Raw genomic sequence first — 19,054 nt, 5'->3', positions numbered from 1 at the left:
CGTAGGGCTATGAGGGAGGCGCCAAGGGCCGGCGATTCGCCGCGGGCGGCGGCGCGGGAGCGCGGCATGGAGGGGCTGGCCTAGCTGGGGCTCGTGGCCCTGCGTCGTCTGGCTGCGACGCGGGTCCTGCGCACGCTGCAGGGCCGCAGCCGCCGGGAGGTGAGCGCCCGAGGGGCCGGGAGGCGAGCCGGGGACCCCAGGCGGGTGTGGGCATCGTGTCCACAGCCAGCGTCCCCGAAGCCGCGCTCGGGCCGTGATCACTCGGTGAAGCTGCGCTGCGACACAGCAGCCGACTTCTTCCGCGCTGTGAGGACCTGTGCGCGCTGCAGGACTCAGTGCCTCTGCCTGCGGGAGGGCCTGCTGGTCTTAACGCCGACCGCTTCCGCGGGCTGGACTGGGTGCCGCCCCTGAGCACCCTCTGCCCCTGATCTGTATCCAGAGCTTCTTCCAGCCACAGCTGGGCGAGACAGGTTTGTAGTTCCCGCTTCCGGGGGCTGTCATGTGGGCGCTGCGAAGCGGGGTTTTAGATGGTGCAAGGTGGAGGCTGGGCACTAGACCCGGTGCCCAGTGCCCGAGTGTGCGTGCACTAGACGGGGCGTGCAGCCTAGGACTCCTGCCAGCTCGGTGACCCTGGCCGAGTGCCTTAAGGCTTCTAGGTCTCAGTGTTCTCATCTGTAGCATGGGGTTAACAAGACCCACTCTCCGTGGCGGTTACAAGGACTCACTCTGTTAATGCTTGTAGACTCTGCAATGTAGAACACTTAGCACAGTTTGGAGCATCGTTAATGGTTGCACAGATGTTACCTGGTGTGTTGAATGGCTTTGCCTGGTACAGACCAAAGCGATTAGGAAACTGATATATCCCAGCTTCATTTCCTTTCCACTAAAACAGGTCTCAGGATAAAAAAAATCTTTTTTTTTTTTTTTATAAATTAGTTTTATTTATTAGCTGCGTCGGGTCTTCGTTTCTGTGCGAGAGCTTTCTCTGGTTGCGGAGAGCAGGGGCCACTCTTCATCGCGGTGTGTGGGACTCTCACTGTCACGGCCTCTCCTGTTGTGGAGCACAGGCTCCAGACGCGCAGTCTCAGTAGTTGTGGCTCACGGGCCTAGTTGCTCCGTGGCATGTGGGATCTTCCCAGAGCAGGGCTCGAACCCGTGTCCCCTGCATTGTCAGGCAGATTATCAACCACTGCACCACCAGGGAGGCCCCCAAAAATCTTTTTTTCAATAGTCATATCATATAGTGGAAAGAGCACCGGTGTGAAGGCAGCTTAGGGTTTGAATTCCAGGGCTTATGCTCTCTGTGGCCTGTGCAGGTTACTTTTGAACTGCAATCCCCACACTTGTAAAATGACATTAAAAACCACTCTTTCTGAGGGTTCTTACAATTAATTAAGCAGGTTATGTGTGTAAAGTATCCTGGCGCTTGAATGAGTTGTTTGAACCAAGCGCTGCTGGAGACGATGCTTCTGCCCTAGGTAATCTCCCCTTCTACTGGGCAGCAGGTAAACACAAGCACAGTAGTCAGTTCTCTGGAAGAAGTGAGTTCTAGTGCTGCAGAGCACAGAATCTTTGTTTTTTAATTTAATTTTTATTTTATATTGGAGTATAGTTGATTTACAATATTGTGTTTGTTTTAGGTGTACAGCAAAGTTATTCAGTTATACATATATCCATTCATTTTCAGATTCTTTTCCCGTGCAGGTTATTATAGGATGTGGAGTAGAGTTCCCTGTGCTATGCAGTAGGTCCTTGTTGATTACCTATTTTATATATAGCCGTGTGTATATGTTAATCCCAAACTCCTAATTTATCCCTCCCCACCACCTTTCCCCTTTGCAGAGCACAGAATCTTAAAAGGGAAAGTTCAGGGTAGGCTCCTTGGAGGAGGTGCCATCCTTTCTAAGGATATGTAGAACCTCCTGGGGTGGCAGGAGGGAGCAGTGTGTCAAAGGTTGAGAAATATAAGAAAATATGGCAAAACTAATGTACAGGACTGGAGCTCAGGGTTTGGGAAAGAAATGAGAGTTGATACTGGAAACCTAGTGGGGACAAACATAAAGGGGCCTTGGTTGTCCTGTCAGAAGTTTGGATGTTTATCCTGAAGGCTGTGGGAAACCCTAATAAACAATAAGATGGACTTCTGGTTTAGAGGCTCACTCGGACCTCCATGTGGAAGGCAGTTGATTGGGTGCAGGGTGAATTGTAATCTAAAGGTCCCACTTAAGTTATAAAAGGTTGGACTGCATTTTGGAGATCTGAGAGAGAATGGGTGGGGCCTGGTGACCAGCTAGAAAAGGAAGGGCAGCAAGCTTGGGTGACAGTTTACAGCTGCATCTTTTTGTGAGATACAGAGCACAGTAGGAAGGGATTGGGGATGGGGAGAGGATCTTACTTGATCTTCAGTGCTGTAGAGGGGCCTGGTAGACGGGTCTGGGCCCAAGGTTCAGATCTGGGCTTTTTGGGAGGACAGGTGTTTGAAGGCATGGGAGATACTTAGGTTACCCACAAGACGATACAAAGAATCATGGGTCTGAGAGTTTTTTAAGTGAGTGTATGTATATATATTATTTTTAAAATTTTATTTATTTATTTATGGCTGTGTTGGGTGTTCGTTTCTGTGCGAGGGCTTTCTCTAGTTGTGGCAAGTGGGGGCCACTCTTCATCGCGGTGCGTGGGCCTCTCAAGTGAGTATATTTGAGGATGTTTATAAGCTGAGAGAAAGTAGCCAGCAGAGTAAGGGTGTGAAGATTTAGGATAGGAAATGATTGTTCATTTGTTTTAAAAAAGCTGAATACTTATCGTGTGCCTGGCGTTTTTCTAGGATCTGGGGTTCACACCATCTGTTATCTCTTCTACAAGGACAGTTCAACTCATCCCCTTGGTGAAGAGAAGTCAGATCATTCTTTGCATCCCATTCAGGTGTAGGAACTGTTCTGTACCTCTGAAGGGACTTTACTTAAGCAGAGTAATAAGTTAGAAATCAAAAGAAATTACAGCTGGAGGGGACCTAAAAGGCCACTGTACTTAATTTTGCCACATATTTTACATTGAATGTAACAAAAATTTATTGTTGAGCCCATTCTCTTCAGAGTTCCTTCACTGAACTTTCTTTATGTTTTTTATCCAGTGCGTCTAACTTGTAGATTTTGGCCTCCTCCTAAATTTGCTTCTTCATCCGTATTACATTTTGCCCGGACTATGGCAGAAGCTCCTGGGTGGTTTCACGGCCCCTGGGCTCCGTTCCTCTGTTTATCTGCCTACTCAGTTTAAGTGATCTTCTAACGTAAAAACATACGCTTAAAATAATGCTGCTAATGGCTTGGCCACACCGAGTTAGTGCATACTAGCCTCCCAGCGTGTGCTCTGCACAGAGGCGTGTAGTCTGAACTGTGCTTGGCCAAGCCTCATGGGGCTCTTTGGCCCTGAGGAAGGGGAGCTTTTTGTGATCACTCCCTTTATCTAATCGGTCCTTCAGCAGCGGGGTGCCTTTTTCTAATCAGCGGAGGCACCCTACTCAGCCAGTGGTAGCCCCAGGCCTCATCACCTGTGGGATAGAAGACATGCTCTCTCCCAGGCTTGCTTCGGCCAGCATCTCTATTTTCCTTTCTGTTTCTTCTCACACTTGGACCCCTGGCCTTTAGTCATCCCCACCTGCAGTATTTAATGTGCCCAGCAGGTGTCAGGCTTGAGTGTCTTTGCACAGATACTCCCTGTGCAGTTAATGCACATTGTACTCCAACTCTGCATACTCTCATCTTTCTAGATTGTACTTCAGGGTTATCGTGAAGCCGTCACTTAGATATAACTTTTTGCCTCCATAGGAACCTCTGTGCATAAAAGTTATGGTTCTTTATCTCATGTGATTGAAATTTTGAGTTTATACATCTCCCTTCTTAATGAAGGCTTTAAGGGCAGGAGTCGTTTCTAATCCTTAGCACAGAATAGATGCTTTGTTTTTTATTTAGATGATTTTTTTTTTTTTTTTTTTTTTTTGCGGTATGCGGGCCTTTCACTGCTGTGGCCTCTCCCGCCGCGGAGCACAGGCTCCGGACGCACAGGCTCAGCGGCCATGGCTCACTGGCCCAGCCGCTCCGCGGCATGTGGGATCCTCCTGAACCAGGGCACGATCCCGTGTCCCCTGCGTCGGCAGGCGGACTCTCAACCACTGCGCCACCAGGGAAGCCCTTTAGATGCTTTTTAATGATGATAAAATATATGGTTTAAATCACTCATTTTACAATAATTTTGGTTTAGGTTGTGACAGAAATAAAGTTTACAGAAGTCGTGTTCCTGCGATTAGAAATAAAGATGTGACCTTCTAGTTGTGTAAAGCTCTTAAATGCTGTGCAAGTGCGTCGTGTGCGCTAAGGAACCTGGAGCTAAGTGGGGTAGTTGTGAGAGAGAAAGACTTAACTATGTTAACAAAGGTAAGCCTTCATTGTGTCCTGCCAACATTTGATAGTTGCTTTGGGGGCAAACTAAACCAATAAAATTTTAAACTTGTTCTCCCCATTAAATGGATTGAATAAATCGGCCACTTCGGTGCACCTGTGTCTTGCGAGTTGTCCACTTGGAGATGGAGATTTAGAAAGTGAGTTTCAGTCTTGTTCAAGTCTCTTCCCATCAGACTGGTCTCGTGATTTCCTACACACCATGTTACTTCCGGTCTACCTTTTCTTGGTGTTGTTCATGCCTGGATTATCTCCTGTGCCTGCTCAAACCTTGGACCATTTTCATTTGTACCATGGAAGTTTGTCATGCTGGATACTGTCAGAACTAATTTTACTTAAGTTTGTGTTAAGCCACAAACCACACATTTTGTATATTTTCTGTTTTTTGTGTTTGTCTGTATTTTAATGTTTCTCTTCAAGAAATATTATGGGAAGGGAAATAGCAAGATGTAAAGAGCAAAAAAATCATGATGATCTTTAAATTGTTAGAACATGTATCTGCAGTCATAATTATAATAAACTGTGGTATGTGTTAAAATAGGAAATATATGTCATGTCCCGTAAGAGCAGCAAACTCAGTGGTGTTAGTGGGGGGGTGTCATGGAAGTAATCACAAAGCAGGTGACTGTAAGTTGGGGTCCTGAAATATTAGTGTGTGTTCCCTGTGTCCAGTAGTGGTCTGGAGGGGTCAGGAAGCCTGCCTTCAATTTGAGGGAACAGAGGGTTTGAGGTTCTCTCTCTTCTATTGCTCTAGTATACTGCATAGCAGCTAATAAAATACTGGGTTTATAGTTGACATTTAATTCGATGATTGATCATCAAGATTGGCATGTATCATTGGAAATGAAAATAGGAAGAGTCTTAAGATTTTTAGGTTTTTCTTTTTTTTCCTATGTCTGAAAATGTATGTAGTATTTTACTGAGTGGTTAGGAATAAAGTTTGCAGTATTCAGTGTATTCAGTTTTAGTATCTAAATAGAATTAAACTGCTGCTGTTAACTGGAATAACACTTTGTTACTGACAAGTTTTAGAATGCATCTGTTCGTCAATTATCTGTTTGGGAAGATTGTAGTTAATGATTTTAAGAATGTGGCTATAAACCTCCAATTGACTCAAGAAAAGCAAATAAGTCAAGATTGACAAATGTATAGGCTCTTCATCTTATTGTGTGTGTGTGTGTGTGTGTGTGTGTGCGTGTGTGTTTTTCTGTTATTTGTCAAGGTGTAAAGAACTCTATCACTCTTAAGACAGTAAACTTCACGGGGTGTAATCTGACATGGCAGGGAGCAGATCACATGGCCAAGATCTTAAAGGTGATTTTTTTATGTTTGAACTTTCATGAAAACATATGTGATTGAAGCACATTAATATATTGGTACAAATGGCAGTTAATTTTTGTCTTTTGATATCTGTGAATGCAGATTTCGTTTTGTTGAAAGAGTATGACCAGTTTTCAGTTTGGGATTCTACCATTTAGTAAAGATAGTCCACTTAATTTTAGAAATAAGAGATTTAATATATAATACATAATAATACTTTTATGTAGGTTTAGTTACTGAAAACATTGATTGTGATACTGTCAAAAAACTATGCCATTATAGTCTTCAAGACTTAAATGAATCAAGTGTTTATTAGCTGCTGTAGTTTATAAGCTAATAAAATAACTACATCAGCAATTTGTAAATACAGTTTTTAAAATAATGCCTTACCAACTTTACAGTGGTTATAATGACTGTATTTAGGCCTAAAGTTATTTAATAATTTGACATGAAGCCTTTTTAATAGTTTGATGGTGCAGATCAGGGATAGGTAAACTATGGCTGGTGGGCCAGATCCAGCCTGTCGCCCGGTAAAGAAAGTTTTTTTGGAACATAGTCGCACCCATTGTTTAGAAAGTTTTTTTGGAACATAGTCGCACCCATTGTTTACATGGTAGCTATGGCTACTTTCACCCTACGCCAGTGGGGTTGAGTAGTTGCAACAGAAACTGTGTAGCCTGCAAAGCTGGAAATGTTTAAATTTAGATTTTAAAAATTGAAAAATTCTTTGAGCCTATACAGGGCAAGTGCATTGACCCCTGCGGTTGAAAACAGTCAAGAACTTGGGTGCCGAAGCCAAATGGCCTAGGTTCAAATTCCCTTTCTCCCATTTCATAGCTAGTGACCATGGACAAATCACTTAACCTCTGTGCCTTATTATGAGGTTTAAATGAACTAATTTGTATAAATAGTGCCTGGCACATAATAAGCACTGTGTAAGTGATTGCTGTTATTTCTGCTTGCAGCTTTTATAAGTTATAGTTAATAGAAAAATGACACTAATGATTTTCGTTTTAGAGTGTCAAAGGCACTTTGAGTCTTTTATTTTTTCAAGAATGTAATAAGACTTTTTTCATTTAAAGTCAGTGTTCCCTATTACCATAATCTATTTTATGAATATAAAGAATTGAATGTCTTTAAGACAGTACGTGTGGTTAAATGTCAAACCATTATTTTCCCAAGGCACATCAAACTGGCTCTGCATAGTCCAGGCCTCTAAAGTTTGTGTGCATACCCTAGGTAACATGTGAAATCTATTTTGTAATAGTTTTTAAAATAATGCCTTGGACTTCCCTGGCGGTCCAACAGTTAAGACTCTGCGCTCCCAATGTAGGGGGCCCCGGGTTCTATCCCTGCTCAAGGAACTAGATCCCACATGCATGCCGTAACTAAGAGCCCGCATGCCACAACTAAAAGATCCAGCATGCCGCAAGTAAAGATCCGGCACAGCCAAATAAATATTTAAAAAAAAAATAATAATAAAATAATGCCTTAGATTTAGGAAAAGAAAATATTAGAACGTATTTGCCTTTGTATCATTTTTAAAATATCTGTTTGTTTATAATGTACATACATTATATGTATAGAACTTCGTGTATATAATTTGTTAATAAATAAGATGCATATTAAAAAGTTTTCTTATGGGTTGCCCAGTCAGGTGTTTGGAGACCAGTGGAGGACAGAATGATGACATTTAGAGCCTCAGCAATGATAGAATTTAGAACCAATTCCCTGACTTAGAAGATCAGGAAAATAATTCATAGACTGTAATTGAGTTGTCCAACTTTACATAACTGTTCAAAAACAGGTCATCCAGTGGCTGGAATCTAATCACTGACGGACTAGAATGTTGGTCACTGGATTCGTAAAGCAGAACTGACTGTTTAATTTCTCAGCTTGATTCTCCTGGCACATATGCTTGATATGTGTGTGTGTAAATCTCTGACATAATAAGCCATACTCAGTAGGCACACCCTGTTTCCTTATTGAAGCATCTTAATTTTCTCCCATTAAATCTTTGAAGTATCAGACTACCAGAAGGCATGAAGAAACCTGGGCTGAGAGTCTTCATTCCAGGAGACCTGATCTTGACTGTATGGCTGGTTTGAGACGCATCACTCTGAACTGCGACATGCTCATTGGTGACCTGGGTGCAAGTGCTTTTGCAGAATCTCTTAGTGAGGATTTGTGGCTTGTAAGTAAATTCTAAAATTGAAAATAATTGAATTTTTAATATGATACATGCTTAGCTTTTGGCATGATACTGTCGTGATAGGAATTTTTTTTAAAGCTTCATTTTTCTGATAGGTTTTATTTTGCTTGTAAACTTTCTCTATGAGTTGCATATATTCATTGTAGAAAATGCAGAGTTACAAGAGAACAATTACCTATAATCTTAATACCCAGACATAATCACTGTTCATTTTGGTGTATATACTTTCAGTCTTTTTTTTTCTATGAATATATTTTGTACACTTAGGGATAACAAAAATAAAATTGTAGTATACTTGCTATTTCATATTCCTGCTTTTTTCATTTAATGATGTATCATGTAGTATAGCATCATATTGATGTCCCATAGTTTAATCAATTCTTTGCCATTAGATTTAGACAGTTTGTTTTTCCCTGTCAGAAACATTGTGAATACGTTGTATATACATCTCTGTGTCCATCGGGATTACTTCTGTAGAATAAGGAACTAGAAGTGGAATGACCTGAGTGTGACATATTTTTAAGACTTTTGATACACATGGCCAAATTACCATCCAGAAATGCTATGCCAATCTGTAGTACACCCCAACAGTGGATGTGAAGCCTGCCTCTCACAAACACTGGCTTGTAGCACTTGTAAAAAAATGTAAAACTACAAAAATGAGTACCTCTCCATTTTCTATGCAAGTAGGATTACTCCAAATTTTATAACATTTTTCAGTTAATTTAGTATGAGCATTTTAGCAAGTCAGTAAATTTGCATCTCCTGCATCATTTTTTGTGATTGTTCAGTATTCCATTATATGAATATGCCACAGTGCACATAGATTATCCATTCTTGTATATAAGCTTTGTCCAGTTTTTCAGTTACAAATTGTACTCTGATATATATCCCTACCTATATCTCTGACTATTTCTTTTGGTTAAATTCTTAGAAAGAGAGTTGTTGCATCAAAAGGGTATAGACATTTTGAAGACTTTTCTTACAGAATCTTGGCTTAATCTGATAGGAGAATAACCACATTTTGTTTTATTTTGTATTCATTTGATTTCCTGGTGAGGTTTACTGGCTGTTTGTATTCATTTGGCTAGTTGGTTAATTACACCGTGTGTCCATTCTTCTGTAGTGAGAGTTTGTAGGGGTTGTATCATATCCTGTCAGATCCGTATGTCTGACTTGCTATTTCTGTATGTTATGGGGTGTTGAAAGACTCCAGTTATTTTAATGTGATGGTCCACTCAACACTTAAATAAATGACTCATGATAGTTTCCTTTCATGTAATAGTTTTTAATACCTGTGCTTTGGTGATGATCCCTTTTGTTTAAATGAGTAGGTTGTTCAGCCCCAGAACTACTAGAAGTCATGATCATTTGCTCTGGTTTTTGTCTGACCTTTTACCGCGAGAGTTCTTGGCCATCATACTTTCATGATAGGTTTTTAGTATGTATTCTGTATTCACACATTGCTTGAATTTGTTATTAGTATGTATTCTCTATTCACACATTGTTTAAATATGTTATTATTTGTATCCTCTTAGACTTGTCTTTTTTGCTCTAAAACTGACAGTTATTACATTTCTTCTATTTTGTTTTCCCCTTTTAACTAGTTTCAAGTGTGATTTGGAGCTGAAGATCATGATCAAACGAATGCAGTGCATTTCTGAGCTCCACCAGGTTTTGCTTGTGAGGTTTACGTGCCACTGCCGCCCTTGCTAATTATGAACTGAGATTCATTTTGTGATGCTTTTTGCTCACGGGTTATATATACAGTTATTCTTCAGTTCTGTAATTGTAAAATATGTTGGATGATTTATTGGTACTAAAGCAAGGGTTATCATTGCACATCCAAGAAGAGGTTTTTAAATTGGATTATGCATTATGTGTGTGCGTATACCTTTCTTTTGTTTTTCCATACCCAAAATTACAAACCTGCCGTGACTTGTTTTGGGCAGGACTCTTCCACACATGAGAAAATGAGAGGTGTCTATATGTTAAATCTGTAGAGTTACTAAGTGACCTTTTGTCTTTCATCAAAATCACTTGACCTGCAGCAGTGTGGCCTCACCAGTGAAGGAGCAAAGGCTTTACTAAAGGCCCTTGAAACCAACAGAACTCTGCTCTTTCTGGATGTAAGAAAATATCCATTTGTTGGTATTTGGTCACTTTTTAAAAATTGATTAACATATAGCAAAACAAAAAGAATTTGTTCATGTATTGACGGTTTTTAAAACTTAATGTGTTTAACTTTCCTCTTCGTATACAGTTGACCCTTGAACAACGTGGGGTTAGCGGTGCCAACCCCTACGCAGTTGAAAATCTGGGTATAAGTTTATAGTCAGTGGTTCCGCATCTGTGGATTCAACCAACCTTGGATCGTGTAGGACGATAGTACATATTTATTGAAAAATACCCTTGTGCCAGTGGACCTGCGAGGTTTAAACCCATGTTGTTCAAGAGTCAACTGTACTTTTCTAGTGTTGCACTTATGTTTTTAGCAGGTAATTTACTAATTAAAGTGAGTTATACTTGTAAATTGTTCTTATCCCTACTCTGAACAGAGGTGGACCTAGATACTAAACCTGCTTCCACCAAGAGCATTATTTCTTTCCTGTGCAACCTCTGAATTCTTGCAAGGAGTACTTTATTCATTTGTCAGATTCACAAGTAATTTTTTTTAATATCTTCTGTGTGCCAGATACGGGTTTAGGCACTAGGGATAAAGCAGTGAACCAGACACACAAAAGTCTTGCCCTCGTGGAGCTTACATTCTAGTGAAGGAGTTCAGATAGAAATGAGTAAACAGATAAGTCATATAATTTTAGATAGTAGGAGGTGCAAAAATATCTTAATGTAAAGAGAGTGAGCGGGAGCAGGTAGGACTCCATTGGACAGGTTTGTTAGGGGACAGCTTCACTGGAGAAGTGGCATTTGAACGGAGACCTGAATGAAGAGAGGAGCAAGCCATGGAAGATCTGGGGTAAGCACATTCCAGGACAAGGAGCCCATGAGTATGCAGGCATATAGGTGGGTGGAGTATTTAAGGAAAACCAATGTGGCCAGAGTACTGAGTGAAGAAGATGTGGTATGACGTGAGGTCAAGGAGCTAGCCAGGGGTCTGCTCTTGTAAAGTCTTGAAGGCCAGAGTAAAGATGTGGATTATTCTATATGAGTAGAAGGTTTTGAAGTGGAAAAAGGCATGATCCAAATAGTATCTGAATAAGATGACCTGGTATAGAGAATAGACTTGGGGGAATAAAAAAGACAAATAGGGAGACCAGTTAGGAGACTATCACAGGGGTCCAAATTAGAGATGTTTATGGCCTAGGTTAGGTTGGAACTTTGCAGCAAGTGAAAAGTGGTTGAATTCAGGTTGTGTTTTGAGGGTGTAGCTAACAAGGCTTGCCGATAGATTAGATGTGGGGTATGAAGGGAATAGTAACAAGGAGACAAGTTGTTGATGATTATGTGTGCAACTGGGTGGTATCACTTAGAAGAAGGGGGCTGATGGGAGGAGCAGCTTTTGAGGGAATATCAGGACTTTGGTTTGTTATCTTAGATGCCCTTTAGGTATCTAAGTGTCTGGACAGTGCTCAGACTGTACTTTCTATCCAAAGGTATCCAAAGCCACTTTAGATGCAAAATGTTTAAAGTTGACCTTTGCTGCTGCCAAAATAGTAGCCACTGGAGGCAGTCTGCAAGATGGCATCTTAGGTTTCTGAGGAAGAAATTAGAATACACAAAGGGGGAGATAAGTGTATAATTACATAATGTAGATTTCGTATTTAATTTTATGGGAAGAGCAATAATTAGTTGGCTTTTGGTATTAAATGGCAGTAGCCACTCATTGGGAAATAATTACTCTAATTTCAATTTATTTTACTTTAAATCATTCTGTGATGAAAACAGTTATCAAAAAAGGTCTCCAGAATGGAAGGAGTGCCAAGTCAGAGGTATATAATATGTTTTAATTCTCTCAGAAGAATTACTCTTTAATGGCTTGTTTTTCTTTCCTTCTTAAAAGAAAATTATCAAGGTACTTTCTGCCATCTTAAAACTAAGTTTTACTCAAATGAAATGGCTTTTCTGGTTTTGAAAATGTTGTGTGATGCTTTAATTTAGCTTCCCAGAAATGCAGATTGAAGACCTTTTATTAACTTAAAATATCTTAATTTCCAATGAAGATCAAACCCTCCTAAATTACCTGTAACGTAAATGGCATATTTATCATTGCTTTCTCAGTACCAGTGGATAACTTCTCCATCGGTGAAGGAAACATGCAAAGCTGCTAGACAGAAAAAGAGAACTATAATTTTGGGAAGTGGTCGAAAAGGAAAAGCTACTATTAGAATTGGTAACTCTTTCTAATTTTTAATGCTACTAGAACTTATACCCCTTATATATCCGGTGTGCTAAAATTAAAACAGCCTTAATGGTTATTCCTTAACGGTTATTTATTTCCTGAACGGTTAGCTGTTAATATTATTTGTGGTTCTTATGGAACACACCTAGCATGTTCCTGACACATAGTGTTTAATATGTATTAGATATTATTTTAATATGATAAATCTCGTGAAGTGACATAATCCATATCCAGATATGAGGTCACCTTTTCTCCCTTTCTTGTGGAGTCCAGGCCTTAGGAAAGAGAGGGAAGCATGTGATGTGTCTAGTGACAACCCCAAAATCAAGTAGGCAGAGCCCTTGGCGCTTTACAGATATGAATACACTTTTTTGTCATCACAACCCTGTGAACAAACAGTGTTTTACAGCAGCGCAGACAGGTTAGGGTCAGGTGCAGTGGGGAAGTGGGATCCGGCAGGAAAAGAATATCGGGAGAGTCGAGGGGAGGGCCGATTCCAGGGCCTTTAGTAAGGAAACAACAAAAATCACAGATGATAATGACTGTTTTTTCCCAAATGCAGGAATCAGTGGAAAAACTAGAAAGAATCATGTTCAGAATTGTGATCAGTTGTGTCTAAATATGTAAAAGTCAGTTACTTTCCCATTGTCCAGAAATAACACTAAAAGCAAGGAAATCCCATTTGCAATAGTCACAAAAATTAGTAAAAATCTAGAAGTCAGTTCAGTGTTCACCTGAAAAAGTTAGTGCAAAAGGATAGATGAAACATTTTAAACATATATGTTAACATTAATAAGATATAATGTTAACATATGATCTATTAACATATAAAGCCACTGGCAGAGGGAAAGACAGATCGGTGGAAAAGTCTAGAAACTGGTCCCTGTTTACTTGAGAATTGTATTTTAACTTAGACAGTTTTACAGTCTAACTTGATGTTTTGTCTAATTGACTGATTGAAGCATTGATAATTCATTTAAACAGAAATTAGATATTTGCATCACAGCATACACAAATTCTAGTCAGTCGAAAAGGTGCAAATGCAACTAACTGCAAGAAGCAAATATAAAATACAGGAGAGAATTTCGGTGTAAGTGTAGGGAGTACAGAAGCCTTCCTAAGTAAGCCATAAAACTCAGAAGCCCTAAAGTAAAAGATATTTAATTACATGAAAATTTAAAACTTTTCTACAGTTCAAGACGTAAACAAAACAAAATGACAGACACAAAAATTTGGTAGTATATTAACATATAAAGGTTACTGTTGATATAGAGAAGAACCCACAAATAAATGAAAAAGGATAACCAAATTTTAAAAAGGCAGGGGCTGGTTTCTACCTGTATGAGCAAACAACTCAGAAGAAGCACAGCTGGCTACTAGACAAATGAAGAGAGACCAACTTCTTTAGGAAATGCAGATTAAAACCATGGGATTTTCTTCCTCTCTGATGGGCAGAAATTCTAAAGACTGATAACATCTGGTGTAGACGAGGGAACAAGCACACTTTGCCTATCTTAAGTGTAATAAATGTGTTCAATTTTGGAGCGAGGTTTGCAGCGTCCATCAAAGTTCAAAACTCTCTTGCTCTTTGTCCAAAGACTTTTACTTCTAGGCACCTGCCCTCTGCCAGTACTCTGCCTTGCACAGAATTGTGCATAAAATCAGGCACCCGCAAGTCCAATGAGGGATACTTATGTAATGGGGAAAATCTAGAGACAACCCGGATGTCTTTCAGGAGGGGTCTGATGAAGGAAATTAGGATCCATCCATGGTATGGAGTAACGTGTGTGTGGAGAACGGGGAAGGTCTGTGAGCAAACTGGGAGGATGACATGATACGTCATCAGGTCAAAAGGAAAAAGAGCAGGTGTAGAAAAGGACATGTCTATTATTCCAGTTAGAAACCCACAGTGTTTGTATTTGTAAATACTATATATGTATATATGTACATATGGAAACACGCATATATACACGTATACATATTTGTGTATCTGATCCTGAAAATGCACAAAAGGCTGTTAATGGCAACCACCTCTATGGAAGGGAATAGATCTTTATATTTTCACTCTAGTTTTCCTAATCATATGCAAATTTAGAGTTAATTTTTTATTTAAAAGTTAGGCAGTCAGGAGAGGCCTAGTGACTCTTTTGTGGGCTTCTCTCACCACAGGATGCACTCTTCGCGCCCTTGTTGTTTCTGGTTTGTCTTTTGGAGCAGACACCACTGAAACGAGCGTCTTGTCATCGCTCGCCAACTGCCTGCGGTTTTCTTGCGCCCTCCTAACCCTCACCACCTTTGTGAGATGCTGTTTCGCGCTGAGGTGGTGCCTTTCCCCTCACACACACCCCTCTGGTACCTTGGGGAGTCCCGGGGTTTCTCAGTGGGCATTCTAGAATACTCATCCCAGAGATGCAGTGGGTTTTTCAGCCACAAGCATTTGGGGAAAACTCTGTTCCTGTATGAATTATCCTCTTGGGAGTTCATGATTCACCGGAGCTCTTGAGACGCTCTAGGAAGTTGAGTCAAGAAACCCGTGTAGCCCTGTTAGTTCAGGATTTCCTAAATTTCTAGGACTGACTGTGGCACCACTTTTCCAGTCACAACCATCCTTATCAGCTTCCCTGATAGACTCCCTGGGGAGCGCTGCTCAGACTCTGTCCTGGAAGCTTTGCAGTCTCAGGATTACCCGCTGCTTCCACACCCTCCCAGCCCCCTGCCAGCGCTCTGTCAGCCTGGCACCTTCTCCCTGCCCCCCAACTCATTCAGGCCACAGGTGCTGCCCTTGCTCTGGGATTTAGTGATAACGCCTGGGAGCAGTGGCCCAGCACAGCCCACGGCAGTGCCCGGCGTGGCTCACAGGTTTTAAAACACATAATTTGAGCCCTTACTGGAACATGGGAAGATGATTTAAATCCAGATGTCTTATTTCATAATCCCCGTGTCTCTGAAAGTGGGAGAAACAGGCTGGGAGGGCCGTATGTTTCAAGCAAAAGGGAGACTGTTTCTCTGTGGAAGTAAAGAACGGGCCCTCACAGTTAACAGGTAATGTAGGGAGTTTGTGCTGAGTCTGTCATGTTGGGCCTGTTATACTCATTTATATGACTGTTGGGTCCCTATTGGCATTTGCATTTACTGCCCAAGCTTGAAACTCCCCAGTGTCCCTGTCTTGGTCACGAGCCCTAATTCTGTTGACCTAGAAAGTTCTTTGTGGGAGCTTTCTAGCAGGCCTCTCCCCCAGTGTCCCCACCCTCCAGCCTCTATGTCCTAGTGCTTTTTCTAAAACGCACAACTCCTTGTTGTGCAGACCTGATTGCTCCTTGTTGCTCCAGGATCCGATCGATCCAGTTTCCAGGAGAGCGTGTCCGCAGGGCCCTCTGCGGTCTGCAGTCCTGCCCCCAGCCAGGCACCCAGCACCCCAGGTGCTGCAGAGAACTTGCTGGTGTCCCCGGTGCCTTGGCAGAGACAGCTCTCTGCCAGATGCCATTCCTTTGTCTCCCCCTGTCCTGACCCCTCCCACCTCCCTTCCTCTGAAACCATCTATCTTCCCTCAGGTAGAGGTACTTGCTCAGCTCTGTGCTTCCACAGCGCTTGTCCTGTGGAATTTGAATTCCCTCCACAGCCGTCTTGCTAGGTTGGGAGCAGCCGATTCCCCTTCATCTTTTTCTTCCTTCCCTCAGCCCCACAGCAGGGACACTCTCGGGCACCGTGCAAATTTAATCTTCAATTTCTAGTTGTTATGACACTGTTGCTGTGATGATACCATCTACGTTCACAGTAGGATGGGTAAATGTGCGGGAGATGACTGTAAATACAGATTCTTTGTAAATCCAGGTTCCTAATTCTTCCCCTTTTAATATTTTTTTCCCCTTAAATCATGTGTCCTTTTTGCTGCTCCAGCTCTATGATTGGACTGTCACCTGGGGAGCCTGAGGCAGCGCAGTATCAAAGAGAGTAGACACTAAATTTTTATTTATTTATTTTTATTTTATTTATGTATTTATTTATTTATTTTGCGTTACGCGGGCCTCTCACTGTTGTGGCCTCTCCCATTGGGGAGCACAGGCCATGGACGCGCAGGCTCAGCAGCCATGGCTACGGACCCAGCCGCTTTGTGGCATGTGGGATCTTCCCGGACCGGGGCACGAACCCGTGTCCCCTGCATTGGCAGGCAGACTCTCAACCACTGCGCCACTAGGGAAGCCCTGTGCTGTTTACTTTTAATGAATCCCACCCTTTAGAAGTGGAAGAATAAGACAGGATGTGTTTGAGAAAATGGAGAGAGTTATTACATATTTTCCTTGTTATCCAGAATAGCATGTCAGCTCTTCTTCTGTTTGTCTCCTTTGGTTGTCAGTGGAAGATAATTTTGACTTGCTCACTTTCCAAATCAGAAACTGAAGTCAAATACTAACGTATCCTAGATGAAAGTTGACTCATTCTTTTTTTTTTTTTTTTTTTTTTGGTACGCGGGCCCCTCAGTGCCGCGGCCTCTCCCGTTGCAGAGCACAAGCTCCAGACGCGCAGGTCCAACGGCCACGGCCCACGGGCCCAGCTGCTCCACGGCATGTGGGATCCTCCCGGACCGGAGCACGAACCCGCGCCCCCTGCCTCAGCCGGCGGACCCCCAACCACTGCGCCACCAGGGAAGCCCGACTCATTCATTTTTGAGAGTCCGTATGAGCCCTGTGCAAGGTGCGGAGAATAAAAAGACAAATTTATTGACTTCAATAGATATTTACATAGCATTGAATGTGTTCCAGACGCTGTTCTGAATTCTATCAGTTATCTACTTTTGCATCATAGAACACTTCATGACAGTGACTTAAAACCACAGCCATTTCCTTGGCTCAGGATTCTTCAGTCAGCAGGTGGGGCTGGGCTCAGTGGGGTGGTTTCTTCTGCTGGTCTCATCTGAGATCACTTATTCAATCAAGGTCATCTGGTGATCCACCTAGAGTCTAAATGACCCCCTTCATCTCTCTGGCAGCTGGTGCTGGCTGGTTGTTGGCTGGGCCTTTTATTTCCAGCAGGCTATCTCGGGCTTGCTTACATGGCAGTGATGTTTTAAGAGGGCAGGTATAGAAGCCACATGCCCCTTGCGGACTCAGCTTGGAAGTTGCACAGTGTCAATCCTGTTGCAGTCTCTTGGTCAAAGCAAGTCCACAAGGCCAGCCCAGATTCAAAAGGCGAGGAGCACAAGACCCCACCTCTTGCTGGGAGGGCTGCAGAGAATTTGTGGCCATTTAGTCCTCACATCAGAGAGGCACAACAGAGAGATTTAGTAACTTGTTCAAGGTCACACAGCTTGGGACAATACAGTGTTTTAAGTGCTTTGAAAGCTGCTGCTCATTATTTTAAAATCTTACCACCACTATTTGGACCAACTTTTTTTTTTTCTCTGCAGCCTTGTAGAGAAAGGGTCATTCACATTGCTGTGTGGCTGCCATGGGTTGGAACCTTCATATATGTTGTACCACTGAACTGTCATAACTAGTATGAAATGGAGATATTATTATTATTCCTAATATTCAGATGAGGAAACTGAGGCTCTTGGAAATTAAGTCTGAGTTGTATAAGGGAATGTTAAGTCACTGTTCCATATGCAAGAGGTGGTGTCCCTAAGTAAATTATAAATGTCCTGTCACAGATCTTTTTTTAATCTCTTGTTTGCATCTGGAAAATGGTTTTTAAAACTTTTCTGTTGCTGTGTTAATGGCAGTTGCACATTGCAGAAAAATAGCTGGAAGAAGAAACATGTTTTTCAGATGCCCAGTGGAGCCCCAGAATAGAAGCAAGATGAATATTCCATTCCACACTGGCAACACCAAAGGAGATGATGCTTTAGAAAGAAGATTTCTCGACAAAGCTCTTGACTCAATATGATCTCCCTGAAAGGGCATAGGTGAGTACATGTCCCATCCAGAAGCTTGTCAGAGAATTGGTTTAGTTTCAGACGCTGAAGGAGACACATCTAGGAGCCTGCCCATCCTGGAGTAGCAGGTATTATAACTAGTTGGGAAAGACCGTTTGTTACAGGGGTGCTCCTGCTGCTGCTTACAGGCCCCTTAGCGCGATTCCACGGCTGGGAGCATGGGGGAGCCACACCTTCTAGGAGCTTTGGTCAAAATTTCCTTTGAAAATCTCTGCTCTGACAGTACAAAGGGTGCCATCCCATCTCTGGTGCAGCTGGCGCAGCCTGTTCAGTGTAAGAACAGACACTGCTGCTCCCCCGAACGTCAGAGACAGTAGTTAAATCTGTCAGCTCCATGAAAAATGTATGTTCTCATGCATGAGAATAGCTGCCCGCTCCCTGCTCTCCGCATGGCAGGCTCATCGAAGAGTTGAGCTAACCTAGGTTACCTGTGAGCGTGACGGTCCTTCACTGCGTTGGAAAGGAATTTTCTGATGACTGAGATGTGTGACACTCCTGGCCACCTGCGGGGGCTTTCAGGTGGGAGGTTGGACACGATGGCCTCAGGTGCTGTGACTCTCGCAGGAGGTGGTGACGGGAAGGAGGGTCGTCCTGATGATCAGCCAGATGTTCCTGTTCTTAACGGCTGCATCGGTGGTTCTTCTGGGTCTGTGGGAGGGATTCGGGCCTCTCTGCATAAGGCTGTCACCATCGAAGATGTCAGAAAGCTGGCAGCCTTCATGAAGCATTTTTTGGAGATGCACCAGCTATGAGCACATCCTAACCAATATACACTC

General features: G+C 42.3%; 1 protein-coding gene across 7 annotated transcripts; it reads left to right on the top strand.

The window, feature by feature from the left end:
• Positions 1-19: 19 nt before the first annotated feature.
• LOC117308884 (centrosomal protein of 78 kDa-like) lies at positions 20-18,242 on the top strand. Of its 7 annotated transcripts, XR_012327710.1 has the most exons (6): positions 332-470; positions 7,798-7,968; positions 9,594-10,963; positions 12,226-12,337; positions 16,826-17,038; positions 18,112-18,238. XR_012327710.1 is itself a non-coding variant. In XM_073795283.1 (4 exons), the coding sequence occupies exons 2-4, from the start codon at positions 7,870-7,872 to the stop codon at positions 18,227-18,229; spliced, it is 375 nt and encodes a 124-aa protein (XP_073651384.1). In that variant the 5' UTR covers positions 332-470; positions 7,798-7,869; the 3' UTR covers positions 18,230-18,242. The 7 variants fall into 7 exon arrangements, 1 of the variants encoding a protein (XP_073651384.1); XR_012327709.1 differs by lacking the exons at positions 332-470; positions 9,594-10,963 and adding an exon at positions 20-159; XR_012327707.1 differs by lacking the exon at positions 9,594-10,963.
• Positions 18,243-19,054: the final 812 nt, after the last annotated feature.

This window comes from Tursiops truncatus, chromosome 18, assembly GCF_011762595.2.
Source record: "Tursiops truncatus isolate mTurTru1 chromosome 18, mTurTru1.mat.Y, whole genome shotgun sequence".
NCBI lineage: Eukaryota > Metazoa > Chordata > Mammalia > Artiodactyla > Delphinidae > Tursiops > Tursiops truncatus.
This window is presented reverse-complemented; position numbering and strand designations above follow the sequence as displayed.